The sequence below is a fragment of the Pimephales promelas genome, chromosome 2 (assembly GCF_988280905.1).
Source record: "Pimephales promelas chromosome 2, fPimPro1.hap1.1, whole genome shotgun sequence".
Taxonomy (NCBI): Eukaryota; Metazoa; Chordata; class Actinopteri; order Cypriniformes; family Leuciscidae; genus Pimephales; species Pimephales promelas.
The window spans coordinates 49,363,211-49,379,797 of record NC_142770.1 but is presented as its reverse complement, the minus strand read 5'-3'; the positions used below and the strand labels follow the sequence as shown (position 1 = coordinate 49,379,797).

Below are 16,587 nucleotides of genomic sequence, written 5' to 3'. Positions count from 1 at the left end.
GACTGCAGCTTTTGATGCGCTCGACCCGAGATAGAATCTGCCTTTTGCCGAACTCTCTTCTCCCTTTTCCCAACACACATGAGATGTAAAATGTATAACTTAACATAAAGGTCTCTAGCGTTATATTTTGTCAACGAACTAAAATCGAAACCATGATATGGCTTTGTGCCTTTATAAAACAGCACAAGACTTTAAGAATAGGCATCCGGTTTGTGCTGGGTGATTTAAGAAAAGTGTGCACTTTGCTTAATAAAAGCTCAAGGGTTTATTTCTTGCAAGTGAAGAAATTAGGACAAATGTATTTAAATGTTCCTATATTATAGTGTAATGTAGGCTAAAATATACTTTTGAAATATTCATTTCCATGTATATAGTACATTTATAGGCTACATGGATTTTACGTCATAGGAATAATTAAATAAATCATTATTACATTATTATAATAATTGTTTGGCATCCGAAAACGTCTCAGGTTACAACTGTAACCTATGTTCCCTGAGAACAGGGAACGAGACAATACGTCGAATGGCGCTATGGGGGGAACGCCTCAGGCATGACAGGTGTCTGAAATCAAATCTCAACTCACAGTAATCAGGTTGACCGGCGACAGCCCGTGCATCATCAGCTTGAAATGATGAGCGCGTCAATCTGGATGTATAAGAAGGGCGCCTTGAAACCGTGACACCATCCTTTCGTCTGAAGGGACTGTTGCAGGCAGGCCCCGAGGCATGGCAACGAGACGTATTGTCTCGTTCCCTGTTCTCAGGGAACATAGGTTACAGTTGTAACCTGAGACGTTCTCTTTCGAAGGGAACTCAACAATACGTCGAATGATGCTATGGGGAACGAAATACCCACTCCGCCATGCTGAGGGGACTGCATGCCAAAAAGGCAGTGACAACTGTCAGAACCAGTAATTCCAAGGAACACTGAAACCACTCAACCTAAGTCACATCGGGCTGTCAGTAACAGCACTCCCCACCGGTCATAGCCCAAGCTAATGAACCAAGAAAAACCAAAACGTAATAATGTGGGTAAATCTGGGCCAGCTCAAAGGCTTTAGGACCACAACTTCCAAATAGAAGGCAGTGACTATTCAGGAGAACACTCCTCCTGAAATGCCCCCAGGCTGGCCTGGTGATCTGTACTAAGACACACAGTCTGGCCATCGCCTGTCCGTCCGAGACAGAGCCTCTGGAAATTGCCTAGAAAAGGCAGCCAAAAACTGAAGGCCTGTGAAGCTGGCAGAAACCATCGAGTTTCGGATGACAGAGACGGGATCCTCCGGAGAGCGTGACTCAACCTCAAAACAACGGGAATCGTTCACTCAATCCACGAGTTTCCACTCAGTGCTCACTGTTGAGCACTGAGGAAGTAAGAGAGGGATCAAAAACAGGAAGGTCAATGAGACCTAAGACCTGATGACTTCCTGTGTGGGGAGCTCCGAAACCTGAGGGCTCATGTCAGGAAGGCCGTACATTGTGCGGCCTGAAACCTGACGACCACAGCATGTGGAAGCTCATCCTTCAGGAAGGCGAGAGGCCAATAACCTGACAGACCCACAATGTGGGGGTACCTTCGAAAAAGGTCTAATGAGACCTATAACCACCAGTTGTGGGAGATAGCTTGCACAAGGGAAGTGCCTGTCTTATGCGGAAGCTCATAACCAGGAAGGCCTAGTGAGGCCTATAACCTGGCGACCACAGTGTGTGGGAGCTCATAATCAGGAAGGCCGGAAGAGACCTGTAACATGATGGATATCACATGTGGGAGCTCAAGAGAATATGTGAGCTCATAACCAAGAAGGCCCGTTTAAGGCCTATAACCTGGCGACCACAATGTGTGGGAGCTCATAACCAGGAAGGCCTGGTGAGGCCTGTAACCTGGCGACCACAATATGTGGGAGCTCGTAACCAGGAAGGCCTGGTAAGACCTGTATCCTGGCGACCACAGTATGTGGGAGCTCATAACCAGGAAGGCCTGGTGAGGCCTATATCCCGGCGACCACAGTATGTGGGAGCTCATAACCAGGAAGGCCTGGTAAGGCCTGTAACCTGGCGACCACAGTGTGTGGGAGCTCATAACCAGGAAGGCCTGGTGAGGCCTATATCCCGGCGACCACAGTATGTGGGAGCTCATAACCAGGATGGCCTGATAAGGCCTGTAACCTGGCGACCACAGTATGTGGGAGCTCATAACCAGGAAGGCCTGGTAAGGCCTGTAACCTGGCGACCACATTATGTGGGAGCTCATAACCAGGAAGGCCTGGTAAGGCCTTTAACCTGGCGACCACATCGGGTGGGAGCTCGTACTCAGGAAGGTCAGTGAGACCCAGCCTGGTGACCACAACCTGTGGGAGCTTACTTCACCAAGTGAAAGCTACTTCCAGAAGTTAGCCAGAGAAGGGCATCCTTTAGCCTATTTAAGCGACAGGACGCCTCTTAAAGTGGAACCCGAGGAAAGACCAGGGTCTGAGCCATCTAAGAAGGGACCGAAGCGTACCGCATGTGACCCTTACCATAAGAAATGGATTTTAGAAAGTACACAAGACATCTCGTCATGTGACTTACCACAATAATAGGTGAAGTATGGGTTTGTGTACTTCACTCTGAATTCAGGAAGGCCGTACTTGAGGCCTGTAACCTGCAGCCACACATGTGGGAACCCATAATCAGGAAGGCCTGACGAGGCCTGACACCCGATAGTCCCAATGCGTGGGGAGCTCACATTCAGGAAGGCCGCTGAGGCCTGCAACTTGACATATGAAGACTCACAACTACACCTTAGCGACCATGATAAGTGGGGGTTTCACATTCAGGAAGGCCTGGTGAAGCCTGCAACCTGACATGTGACAACTCATAACCAGGAAGCCTGAAGCCTGGTGACCACAGAGTGGGAGCAAAGTGCTCAGGAAAGGTGGTGAGGCTGTAGTCTGGCTACCACAGCAAGTGGGAGTTCACATTCAGGAAGGCCAGGTGAGGCCTGTAACCTGACATGTAGAAGCCCATCACCAAGAAGGTCTGATAAGGCCTGTAACCTGGTGACCACAGTATGTGGGAGCTCATAATCAGGAAGGCCTGGTGAGGCCTGTAACCTGGCGACCACATCGGGTGGGAGCTCGTACTCAGGAAGGTCAGTGAGACCCAGCCTGGTGACCACAACCTGTGGGAGCTTACTACACCAAGTGAAAGCTACTTCCAGAAGTTAGCCAGAGAAGGGCATCCTTTAGCCTATTTAAGCGACAGGACGCCTCTTAAAGTGGAACCCGAGGAAAGACCAGGGTCTGAGCCATCTAAGAAGGGACCGAAGCGTACCGCATGTGACCCTTACCATAAGAAATGGATTTTAGAAAGTACACAAGACATCTCGTCATGTGACTTACCACAATAATAGGTGAAGTATGGGTTTGTGTACTTCACTCTGAATTCAGGAAGGCCGTACTTGAGGCCTGTAACCTGCAGCCACACATGTGGGAACCCATAATCAGGAAGTCCTGACGAGGCCTGACACCCGATAGTCCCAATGCGTGGGGAGCTCACATTCAGGAAGGCCGCTGAGGCCTGCAACTTGACATATGAAGACTCACAACTACACCTTAGCGACCATGATAAGTGGGGGTTTCACATTCAGGAAGGCCTGGTAAAGCCTGCAACCTGACATGTGACAACTCATAACCAGGAAGCCTGAAGCCTGGTGACCACAGAGTGGGAGCAAAGTGCTCAGGAAAGGTGGTGAGGCTGTAGTCTGGCTACCACAGCATGTGGGAGTTCACTGACATGTAGAAGCCCATCACCAAGAAGGCCTGGTGAGGCCTGTAACCTGGCGACCACAGTATGTGGGAGCTTATAACCAGGAAGGCCTGGTGAGGCCTGTAACCCAGCGACCACAAAATGTGGGAGCCCGTAACCAGGAAGGCCTGTTGAGGCCTATAACCTGGCGACCACAGTATGTGGGAGCTCATGACCAGGAAGGCCTGATGAGGCCTGTAACCTGGCAACCACAATATGTAGGAGCTCACCTTCAGGAAGGCTGGATGAGGCCTGTATCCCGATTGGTACAATATGTGGGAGCTTAACAGTATGAGTAAGCTCATAACCAGGAAGGCCTGGTGAGGCCTGTGACCTGGGGACCACAGTATATGGGAGCTCATAACCAGGAAAGCCCGTTTGAGGCCTGTATCCCAGCAACCACAATGTGTGGGAGCTCATAAACAGGAAGGCCTGTTGAGGCCTGTAACCTGGCGACCACAATATGTGGGAGCTCATAACCAGGAAGGCCTGGTGAGGCCTGTAACCTGGCGACCACAATATGTGGGAGCTCATACCCAGGAAGGCCTGGTGAGGCCTGTAACCTAGCGACCACAGTATGTGGGAGCTCATAACCAGGAAGGCCTGGAGAGGCCTGTAACCTGACGACCACAGTATGTGTGAGCTCATAACCAGGAAGGCCTGGTGAGGCCTGCAACCTGGCGACCACAGTATGTGGGAGCTCATAACCAGGAAGGCCTGGTGAGGCCTGTAACCTAGCAACCACAGTATGTGGGAGCTCATAACCAGGAAGTAGTGATGGCAAAATGAGGCTTCCTGAACCACTGAGACCTCGCAGCCCATTGCTTCACTCAAAGGTTCATTACTCGAAGCTTCATTCAGTATTGCTCACTAGTGACACCTAGCTACTGTGCAAAGAAATAGCAAACAAATTATTTAATTCTGAAGCGATGACCTGAGCAGACTTATGATGTCCCCTGTCCTGTTTTATTTATTTTTTTTCTTCTCACTGTTAATGTCTGTAACCTTTCATTTGCAATAATACAAATACCTGAGCAGACTTTTGTCCATTGCCTGGGAATAAAATAAAATATGTATATTCTGTCTGAACTTACTTCTACAGAGACAACTCTCTCTCTCTCTCTCTCTCTCTCTCTCTCTCTCTCACACACACACACACACACACACACACACACAGAGTTAATTAATTATTCATAAATGATTTGGATAGTGACCGTATGAAAAATAAAAGTTACACTGTTGAGTGCAGTGCTTATGGTGGAGGGAGTGTAATAAAGTAAAGTGCAACAGAAAAAAGTGTGGTGTGGTAAAGGTTAAGAATTGTTTCTGGTGATTTTGTGTATTGAACTGTTACTATTTTTGTGCTGTGTTGTGCTTATGGGACTGGGGACGTAGAGGACCAAAGGAAGGATTAGAAATTATTTTTATTGAGGAACAGAATTTTTTTAAGTGTGTTCAGGCTTAGACATTAAATATTATACAGCCATATAGTGAGGATTATTAGCTATATCAAGACAGTAAAATAATAATAAGCTCTTTCTTGCTGGCTCCATTACAAGAAAAAAGGATTAGGTCACAAAAAGCAAACAATTCCAAAAGGACAATCCAAATCAAAAACCAGTCCAGTCCAAATCCAAAGCAATCAAAATAATCTTATCTAATTAATATAACAATACTATAATATAGCTATAATTAATACTAACAATAAACTATAACTAATCTAACCTAATAATGTAATAATATACAGCCCTAACACATATATTGCACAATAACGACGATGAAACATCTCTCTAACTCTGACTCCCTGACGCTACTTCAACTGATTCAATTACTCCTGACAACACCCACAAGGTGGCGCGAGATTCGAATAAACGACAGACCGAACCGATGACGTTTTCACACAAACCGAGGCCTCGTTTGTCATCAGTCACGTGATTTTCACGTTAACAACACAAGCCTCGAATCGCAGCTTCATCTGGCACGCCCCTTTTTGCTCGACACAAGCTCCGACGCCTCGCTTCAAATGTCACATCACTACCAGGAAGGCCTGGAGAAGCCTGTAACCTAACGACCACAGTATGTGGGAGCTCATAACCAGGAAGGCCTGGAGAGGCCTCTAACCTGGTGACCACAGTACGTGGGAGCTCATACCCAGGAAAGCCTGGTGAGGCCTGTAACCTGGCGACCACAATGTGTGGGAGCTCCTAACCAGGAAGGCCTGGTGAGGCCCGTAACCTGGCAACCACAGTATGTTGGAGCTCGTAACCTGGTGACCACAGTATGTGGGAGCTCATAACAAGGAAGGCCTGCTGAGGCCTGTAACCCAGCAACCACAGCATGTGGGAGCTCATAACCAGGAAGGCCCGGTGAGACCTGTAACCCGGCGACCCCAGTATGCGGGAGCTCATAACCAGGAAGGCCTGGTGAGGCCTGTAACCTGGCGACCACAGTATGTGGGAGCTCATAACCAGGAAGGCCTGGTGAGGCCTGTAACCCAGCAACCACAGCATGTGGGAGCTCATAAACAGGAAGGCCCGAAGAGGCCTGTAACCCGGCGACCACAGTATGTGGGAGCTCATATTTTTTACCAGGACCTGAGATCTTGTCTCCCGCAGGAGTTACGCCTCCTGGATGCCCTACTCCCCCTACCGGGAGGAAGGAGTGCACGGGAAGCGACAATGGTCTTCTGGGTCTGTCTGTGATCCTCAGACCACGACAGACTAGGCCCCTCCATCTGCCTGTGGCTGGGCAGAGGACCTCCGCGTTATGCAGCTCTTAAACGCAGCAGAACGTGCCCTCCCTGATCTTATCGACCACCATCTCGACGGAAGGGCCGAAAAGCTCTGAAAGCGAAACCGGTGAATCGAGGAGAAAAGTTTCCTTTCTCCCCGATGTCAGCCTGGTAGAGCCACAGATGCCTCTCTGTGGCCACCATAGCACCAATGGAACATCAGATTGCTTGGTGGCCCGGAGTCCCGCAGCAGATCGGTCTGGTAGGCCTGAGGACCACAAGGGTGTGCAGAACCGCACCTGCCTGACCTGCTGCCGTGTACGCTCTGTCATTCAAGTGTGAAGATGTCTTGAGCAGCTTGGATGGCAGGGTCAGAGCTCTAAGTGAAGAGGGCCAACCAGAGGTGAGATGTTTAGCCAATGTCTCGTCCACTGGCGGCATCGACACATATCCGTGCTCCACGGCTCCCTCCACAGCAGCGAAACTAGCCCGCTGATGCAGATAGAGACGTGAGGAGAACGGGTTCTTCCATACCCTCTCGATCCCAGCGTGGAGATCGGAAAGGAATGGAAGGCTCATCCGGACTGGTGGCTTATGGGTGGGGAGGAACCGGTCATCCAAAATACCATGAGCGGGTTCCTCCCAGACGCGCCTCCACTGCAACTGCAATCTGTCTGTGGCACGCCCCATAATGTCAACCAGCTCAGCGTACACTGGGCAGGAGGGCTGAGATGGTCTGGTCTCAACCAAACTGACATCCTCAGCAGCCAACTCCTGCATAGTCCGAAGAGAACAGTTACAGAGCAAAACATTTTTTTTTAATTAATTGATTAATTCATTTATTTTTCTTTCAGAAAGAGAAAGAAAAGAGCTTCAACATTGATCTATAACTCACCCTCGTCAGCTGGTAGATCATCCGCGAAGTTAACGACCCTCTCCAGATAATCTGCCAGCTCCATCTGAAAGCTCCACGAGCTCAACCGCCACTGAGCCACAGCTCAAGCGGGAACCGGAACCGCGGGGTTCAGATGCCGCGCCCACTTCCCTCGAGAGTGGGAGTGGGACTGACGAGAGCAGAGAGTTCTGATAGGAAAACTCTCAGTTCGCGCAGAAAACTCCCTCAAGAGCTTCCCGCGTGTGCTCTTCTCCCAGGCAGAACACGCACAGATCATGTGAATCCTCCGGTGTCAAATATCTGGACACAGGTCAGCACACTCACGAAAAGTGTTTCTCCGCGTCTCTGCACGCTTAATCGTTGATACTATCAAACAGACAAACAGTCCCTGAAGACGAAAGGATGGTGTCACGGTTTCAAGGCGCCCTTCTTATACATCCAGATTGACGCGCTCATCATTTCAAGCTGATGATGCACGGGCTGTCGCCGGTCAACCTGATTACTGTGAGTTGATATTTGATTTCAGACACCTGTCATGCCTGAGGCGTTCCCCCCCATAGCGTCATTCGACGTATTGTTGAGTTCCCTTCGAAAGGGAACACCGTTGCTTATGTAATGTAGACTGAGACTCTCATAACTAAAAAGATGTTTGAGCCCTCTTTATTGTCCTGGTACTAGTGTTGCTTTCGTCAACGAAAATTATGACGAAATATCATCGTCAACGAACCTTTATCACGTGACGAAAACGAGACGAGACGCAACGTAAATGCTGGTCGTGTGACGATGACTATAACTAAATGTATAATGCAATATCGTTGACGAATAAAAACGAGACTAAATGTGGTTTACAAAAATAAAAACTGCTAAAATGTCTCTTCATTTTCGTTGACCAAAACGAGACGAGCCGAAATGTTTTTTAACGTTAGATTGTCTCGTTTAGCCTACTTGCATTATTAGTATGCAGCATTTCTGTTTCCTGTGTCACTTCAGGGGCTGCATTAGATCGCACTGTGCAAACGCATGCGACTTCAGATCCTCAAGCCCCACTCGCGGCATTATTTAGAAGAAGCAGTTGCGTGAGTTACAGCTGTTTCACACACACTCCGTGTGTAGCGTGTATGCGGTTCGTGTTGCAGTGTGTATGCAGGAGCAGCGCGCGTTATTGCTTTCACATGTGCGTTTGCAGTGCGCAACTGATCTACGGCTGTACCACAATCACAACATTTATTCTCTATTTTTTATTTCAAATCAGTATTTTAGCCTACATCCATTGTGTCACGTTGTTGAGGTACTGTGTAGATTTCTGCTCTGCTGTTATGCACACACCCGTCCTAGAGCGCGCGGTATGAGCGCTAATCTATAAGTCACATTCAAGTCAAGTCACATTTATTTATATAGCGCTTTTCACAATACAGATTGTATCAAAGCAGCTTCAAAGTGATAACATGAAAGTAGCACAACACAGATCAACAACATTGCTAAACACTAAATAACCCCAACTGAGCAAGCTGTAACTGTTATAACTGTAACATGGGTGCGGGAAACATACGCACTGCAACTGGTGAAATGTGTGAAACAGGCGTTAGCACACAACGACAACAAACAAAGTTAAGTCTGACAGAGAGAAAGGGATTCATCTTTGGGAGAAAAAGAAGAAATGACATTTGGAAAAACTTTCATTTCATCATGTGTGTAGGCTACTAACATGTTTGGTTGGTAAAATAAATATGTTGTAAATTAAATTCAGAGCGTCTTCCTGGATGTATTCTTGAGTCTATAAGCTAACAATAATATAAGAAGGAAACTATAAGAAGATATTGTTTGAAATGGGTTTGGCTAAAATAAAAAAAAAATTGGTTTTGTATAGGCTAGCCTACTACTAGATAGGCTTCTTATACATTGACTGGGTTAAATAGAATTGCCTACTAAAAAGAGACTAAAATAAAATTTTCATTGACTAAAACTAGACTAAAATGGCATCAGTTTTCGTCGACTAAAACTAGACTAAAATGTCATCCGTTTTCGTCGACTAAAACTAGACTAAAATGTCATCAGTTTTCGTCGACTAAAACTAGACTAGACTAAAAAGAGTATGAAGGTGACTAAAACTAACAAAAACTAAAATGTCAGCTTGACACAAAGACTAGACTAAAACTAAAATTAAAACAGGCCGCCAAAAACAACACTACCTGGTACAAATCAATGCTTTTTCTTTGTTCAACGGGCAGTTCATGGGTTGAAGCTCTTAACGTTGATCTCTCAAAGAGCACGAGATTGATGCATTTAACCTTAAAATGTAAACAATTTTGCCCCCGAACCCCCCTAGATGTTTGCCACTGCCACCCTGAGATGTTTTCCCCACTAATGAAATTTTGGTCGGCAGGAAAAATGGTCCTAAACCCTCGTACCGAATGGTTCAATATGAATATGTGCATCGTTACACCCCTAATATATATATAATTCTGTATAAGTCATAAAAGTCGGGTGTTTCATATGATACAAAACAAACACGAAAACATTTTTACATGGTATTTTATATTTTGTCTTAAGTTGTGATAAACTGTCTCCACACACACGCAAAAGCTTTACAGGTAATAGATTCATGTTTATAATGGGGAATCATTATTGAGATAAATGCATTTTTCAGTTGAGAGTAAAACATGACAAAATACATTAAAAGACTTACAGTGCTCTTTTGGAGGTTTTAATGACTGCCGATAATCTAATGAGACACTCGTCTGATTTCTTGAATTTCTGAAGCTCAAACTCCTCCAGCTCTTCCTCTGATGTCAACAACACAAAGGCTAAAGCAGACCACTGGGCAGGTGAAAGGTCACCAGAGGAGAGACTTCCTTTGGTAAGGTGGGTCTGAATCTCGTTCACCAGAGTTTGGTCGTTCAGTTCATTCAGACAGTAGAACAGATTGATGGATCTCTCTGCAGGAAGATTAGCTTCTAATTTCTGCTTGATATACTGAACTATTTTCTTGTTGCTCTGGTCAGTGTCGTCTCGCTGTGTCAAACGACCTCGTAAGAGTCCTCGAACTTTCCCTTTGTTGCTCTGGTAAGTGCCGTCTCGCTGTGTCAACAGACCTCGTAAGAGTCGTCGATTGGACTGGAGTGACAGACCGAGGAGGAAGCGAAGGAAAAGGTCCAGGTGTCCATTGTCACTCTCCAGCGCCTTGTCCACTGCAGTCTTGAGAAAATCAATCATGGTTTCATTTCTGTTTTCCTGTTCTGTAGACTCATGATCAAACACACTTGTCTTGTTGATGTCTAGAAACAGATGTGCATAAAGGGCTGCAATAAACTCTTGAATGCTCAAGTGAACAAAGCAGTACATGGTACCAAGAACGATCCCTGTTTCCTCCTTAAAGATCTGGGTACACATGCCTGAGTACACTGATGCCTTATAGACGTCAAGACCACAGGCTTCCAGGTCTGTGTCATAGAAGATCAGGTTGTTTTCTTCCAGCTGATGAAATGCCAGTTTCCCCAGTGAAAGGATGGTGTCTTTATCCCAGGAAACATCTGGTGTGTATTCTCCATCATATTTCCGGCGGCTCTGCTGGATCTGAAAGCGGAGAAAGTGTGTGTACATTTGTGTCAGAGTCTTGGGAGTGTCTTCAGTGTTTGATTCCTGCAGTGTTTTAGAGATCTCATCAGCCTGAGTGTTTCTCACATCATTTCTCTTCTCCTCCAGAATGTTCTGGAGAACAGTGGCTGAAATCCAGCAGAAGACTGGGATGTGGCACATGATAAAGAGACTCTTTGATTGTTTAACATGATCTATGATTGTGTTGGCTTGAATATCATCCTTGAATCTTTTTTTGAAGTACTCTTGCTTTTGTGCGTCGCTGAATCCTCGTATCTCTGTCAGCCGGTCGATACAGTCAGGAGGAATCTTACTGGCAGCTGCTGGTCTGCTGGTGATCCAGACGAGAGCAGAAGGAAGCAGATTTCCCTTCATGAGGTTCGTTAGGAGAACATCCAGAGAGGCTGGTGACGATACATCACGCCACGTCTCATTACAATCAAACTTCAGAGGAAGGCGACATTCGTCCAATCCATCAAGGATGAACAGCACTTTGAACTGATTCCTTCTTGTAAGGTTCAGTCCTTTTGTCTCTGGGAAAAACTGAGTTAAAAGGTCCATCAAACTTAGTTTTTCTTTCTCCTTTAAGTTCATCTCTCTGAATGGAAGAGGAAATATGAAGCTGATATCTTGATTGTCTTTTCCTTCAGCCCAGTCCAGAACAAACTTTTGCACAGAGACTGATTTCCCGATGCCAGCGACTCCTTTTGTCAGTACAGTTCGGATCTCCTCGTCTTGTTCAGGCGCTTCAAACAAATGTGTGCATTCAACCTGTATCTCTTGTGCTTCATGACGTCTGGAAGCAACTTCAATCTGTCTGACCTCATGTTCAGTATTGACCTGTTCACTGCCACCCTGAGTGATGTAGAGATCTGTGTAGATGTTATTCAGGAGTGTGGAGTCACCTTGCTTCGCCATTCCTTCAAACACACATTGATACTTCTTCTGTAGGGCAGATTTCAGCTGATGAATGAAGAACAGCTCATCTAAACACAGGAACAGAAAATAGATAGTTTTAGTCTTCATTTTCTCTCCTACATTTATAAGAGACAATCAGACAGATGATGACGAGTCTCTTGCCTTCTAGAGCATCAGCAGCTTCATCTTGCTTCATCTCTCTCAGGTAATGTAGTGTGAGATCAAGAGCTGCTGATTTGATACTGGATCTGTTCTCATTAAAGTCCTTCACAAAGTGGTGTGTGTTCTCATGTTGTAATATTTTCTTTAACTTCTCCAGCTCATTCTTCAGAAATGTGATTATTTTGCTCTCAAGATCCTACAAACAGAAGTAAAAGAAAAGACAGAATAACACAATTTAAGCCAAATTGTACACCTACATATTCTCAACACTACTCATTAAATAATTATAATACATGTACATAAAAAAATCCAGTTAAAAGACTAACATGCTGACCAAAGATGTGCTAAAATGTTTAAAAGGGAAAATAAGTGATCAATAAACCATTTGGGTTTAAATATTAAACATTTATAAAAATGTGTTTTCTACCTGGAAGATCCCAAGAAGATTGTCTTTGAAATTCTTGTGGTTCCTGCGAGTCTGAAGGTCTGAGTCTAATGTCTCATATTGAAGCCTGTAATCACATTAGTAAAATAAAATACTAACTGATATTTTACAGAAAGAGAAATAGGCATTAGCTGATGCTAAAATGAGTAACACAAAATACCTTTTATTAGATGATGGTGTTTTCTCACTAAAGTTTGGTGGACAATCATTAGACCAATCACTCTTCAGAGACACAGAGGTGGACACATGTGACCCTGATCTTACACTGATGACACAAAGAACACACAGAGAGAGAAAACACTTTAGTAAAGGAGGATCAACTGTGTCTGAAACACATCTGTGTCTTTATCTAATCCTCCACAGAAACACACACACACAATTTACAGTTTTATAGTTAACCATCATTTATTTACTGGCTCACATTAGTTTAACATTTTCTTTAATATGAGTGAGATTAAACAAGTAAAAAAGTACTTTAATTTAAGATAACATGTCAAGTGTTTGTTGATTGACCAAAATGGAGAACAGAAATGTCTGTGCAAGTTAAATTAAATAACGTGTATAGTTGTTTTCTAATGTGTTTTAATCAGCCCATTCTCACTCGCAAGGCGTCAGTTAGGTGACCATGCATTTGACCATGCTTCAATATCTGACGCTTTAGGCGTCCTTTAGCGTTAGATGACGCCCTAGGATCGCGTGTACCCTACCCCCGCACCTAAACCTAACCGCGTCCTCTAACTGACGCTTTCCTTTAGCGTCAGTTAGATGACGCCGTAGGATCACGTCATGTAAGTGACGCTAAAGGGCGCCTAAAACGTCAAATATTGAAGCATGGTCAAAGGTGACGCCTTGGGGTGAGAATGTGTTGGTTTTAATAATTTTATGATCTAAAATCTAGTTATTTATTTGGATTAATTCAGCGTGTAGAAGGTTATTTACAAATTATTAACCATGATATTTTCTATACAGAAAACAGAGCTTTACAGACAATGTCAGTATTATTTAAGAAATTAAAATTTAAGTTGTGCAAAGCATTTGCAAATATAGAACAATGCTTAAAGTTGTGTTTGTAATGGAGGTATTTTTGTCTATGGGGACTTTTATTTTAACGTGTTTTTCTTTCTCCGGAGTGTTCGATTGCGTCATCGGACAGAGAACTGCAAGGTTATGCAAGGTTAACTTTTGTTCAGGTAATGCAAGCTGCAATCACTTGGGCTGAAGAGGAAGAGACTCAAACCCCACATATTCCAAAGCCCAGCCCGCAGGTCAGAGTAGGTTACGTTAACACTGGAGAAACTGCATGAAGCTATACAAAAGATTGCCGTCCGTCAAGATGAACTTTACCAAGCAGTACACGTTAATAGCAGGGTGCAATTTCAACAGAGCCGTCCAAAAAGACAACCCCTGAAGGACAGTGATGGAAGATACATATGTTATTCATGTGGTGAACCAGGGCACACTAGCAGGCAATGTCCACAAGGTACTGAAGCAGGTACAGTGACTGATCGGGCCCGACGTTCTACGGGGGTGCCTGGAACTAACACTGGAATCGTTCCAACAAGTACAGCACATAAAAAGTTGAAAAGTGGCGTATTTGGAGATTGCCTGACTGTTGAAGTTAGAATAACAGGTGTCAAGACAAGCTGCTTACTGGATACAGGCTCAGAAGTGTCCACTATTACAGAGTCATACTTTAGAAAGCGCTTCGGAGAACAAGAGCTGAGGTTGACATCTGCTCTCTGGGTTAGACTCACTGCAGCGAATGGGCTCAACATTCCTGTCCTAGGATGTTTACAAGCTGATGTGGAGTGCATGGGGAAGGTTCTCCCTGGGAAGTGTATCGGTGTGCTGACAGACACGAGCCCACAAGCAGAGGAGATGAAGGGACTCTCAGGAATCATTGGAAAGAACAATCAGGGAGTTCAAGTCAGTGTTCGTCACAGGAGAGAATGTGAAGTCAGCCAACAAATATGGACAACCCGCAGAAGCAAAGATACGAATGGTGTTAGCCAGTGTTGAGAACTGAAACTCTGGGTCCTGATGGCAAGATTGGGTTTGTCAAAGTTGGTGTAAAACAAGCTATCACCATCCCTCCTCTGAGTGAAAAAGTGTTCGAAGGCCGTTGCAGAGTGCCACCTAAAGTGAAGTGTCAAGTATTGAGTCCACCACTAGTGTGAGTCTACCTAAGGGGCTCCTAGAGGCCAATGTGCTAACAAAAACTGAGGGTGGTAAAGTTTCTGTACGTGTGATGAATTTGAGCGAGCGGACAATCAGACTTAACCCAAGATGCAGAGTGGCTGTAGTGTCTAAACCACGGGAGGTGTTAACTGAGAATACGCTGGAGTTTGAGGATGAGGAAGGGACGCTTCATGTTAAACAAGTGACGCATGTTCAAGCAGTTGAAATCTCTGACAACCCTCCAGTACTGGTTCAGGTGAATTACGAAAAGCTCAACCCTGCACAAAGAGAAGAACTTAACCAGTTGTTGGCAAAGTAAAGAGGCATATTCTCCAAAAGTGACAGTGACATTCACACCGGTGCTGCTCCGCCAGTGAAACAGACACCGTAGAGTATCGCCACATGTTTTCCAAGAATTCAAGAAACACATGCAGGATCTAGTGTCACAAGGCATCCTTAAGGAGAGTGCGAGTCCCTGGGCATCCCCAGCAGTGATAGTTGTGAAGAAAGACGGCAGTGTGCGCTTCTGTTGTGATTACAGAAGGCTTAATCAAGTCACATGCAAAGACGCATATCCACTTCCCAAAGTGGAAGAATCTCTGCACGCACTGGGGAATGCTCAGCTGTTCTCCACCCTGGAACTTATGGCCGGCTATTTCCAGGTAGCTGTGAGTGAGCGTGATCGTGAAAAGACAGCAGTCATCATTACCCCGTTTGGACTGTTTGAGTGGATGCCATTCGGGCTGTGCAACGCGCCAGCCACCTTCCAGCGCCTTATGGGAGTAGTGCTCGGGATTTGTCTTTTGATGTACTCTTGATATACCTTGATGGTATTATCATTTTTTTCCAAGGACTTCCAGGGTCACTGTGAGAGACTAGAGCTGGTCTTTGATCGACTGAAGTATCATGGCCTAAAGTTGAAGCCAAGCAAATGTTTCCTCTTCAGATCAGAGGTAAAATTCTTGGGCCATGTGATCTCCTCTGAAGGAATCAAAGTTGACAGCGAAAAGGTTAGTGCCTTGGATGCTTGGCCTGTGCCTAAGAATGTGAAGGAAGTGAGACAATTGATTGGATTCATGAGTTATTACCGATGGTTCATACCACAGTTTGCTCAAATAGCAAAACCGTTGCATGCATTCATGGGCAGCAAAGACAAAAGGAGAGCCTCTGAACTGTTCACGTGGAGTAGTGAATGCCAGACTGCATTTGACAAATTGAGACAATGCTTGATGTCACCACCAGTCCTTGTTTACCTTGACTTTGGCCTTCCATTTATCCTCACTACCGATGGAAGTCAACAGGGCCTCGGAGCTGTATTGAGCCAAAAGCAAAGGGGAGCAGAGTGCGTCATTGCATTTGCTAGCAGAGGTTTGAGAGGGTCAGATAAAAATGACAAGTACTACAGTGCGTTTAAACTGGAGCTGTTGGCCCTTAAGTGGGCTGCAATGGAAAAATTTAAAGAGTATCTGATGTTCTCCTGCTTCACAGTAATCACTGACCCAAACAACGCTGGGTGGCCCAGTTAGCAGAGCTTAATTTCGAGGTCATGTATAAGCCAGGACGACTGAACACCAATGCGGATGTTTTATCGAGGGTTCCCTCCAGTGAAGTTCCTGAACAAGAGGACACAGAGAAGGATTTCATCAAGCTGAACTCTGAGGAAGTGCGTGCATGCATGTGGCCTGCACAAGAGTCCAAGCACGGCGAGGATGATGTTCAAGTGGCCGTACAAGTGACCATTAAGAAAGCACTGAAAGGTTTCAGCCAGAATGAAATAAGGGAGCTGCAAAGGAGTGATGCCTTGTTGGGTCCAATACACAGTAGAGTATCCAAAGACAGAAAGCCAAGTAAGTTTGAACGTCTTCAAATACACCAT

The 16,587-nt window shown here is 45.4% G+C and overlaps 1 protein-coding gene across 2 annotated transcripts in view; it reads right to left on the bottom strand.

The window, feature by feature from the left end:
* Window positions 1-16,587, bottom strand: part of LOC120467068 (protein NLRC3-like) — a 37,446-nt gene that overhangs the window by 18,313 nt on the left and 2,546 nt on the right. Inside the window, exons 3-6 of one of the 2 annotated variants that reach the window (XM_089119090.1) lie at window positions 12,694-12,798; window positions 12,516-12,600; window positions 12,089-12,284; window positions 10,101-11,994 (exon numbers count right to left, since the gene is read on the bottom strand). In XM_089119090.1, the coding sequence (XP_088975216.1) occupies window positions 10,101-11,994; window positions 12,089-12,284; window positions 12,516-12,600; window positions 12,694-12,798 (2,280 nt within the window). Of the gene's footprint in view, window positions 1-10,096; window positions 11,995-12,088; window positions 12,285-12,515; window positions 12,601-12,693; window positions 12,799-16,587 lie in introns of those variants that run through there. The other variant, XM_089119091.1, reaches the window with a different exon arrangement.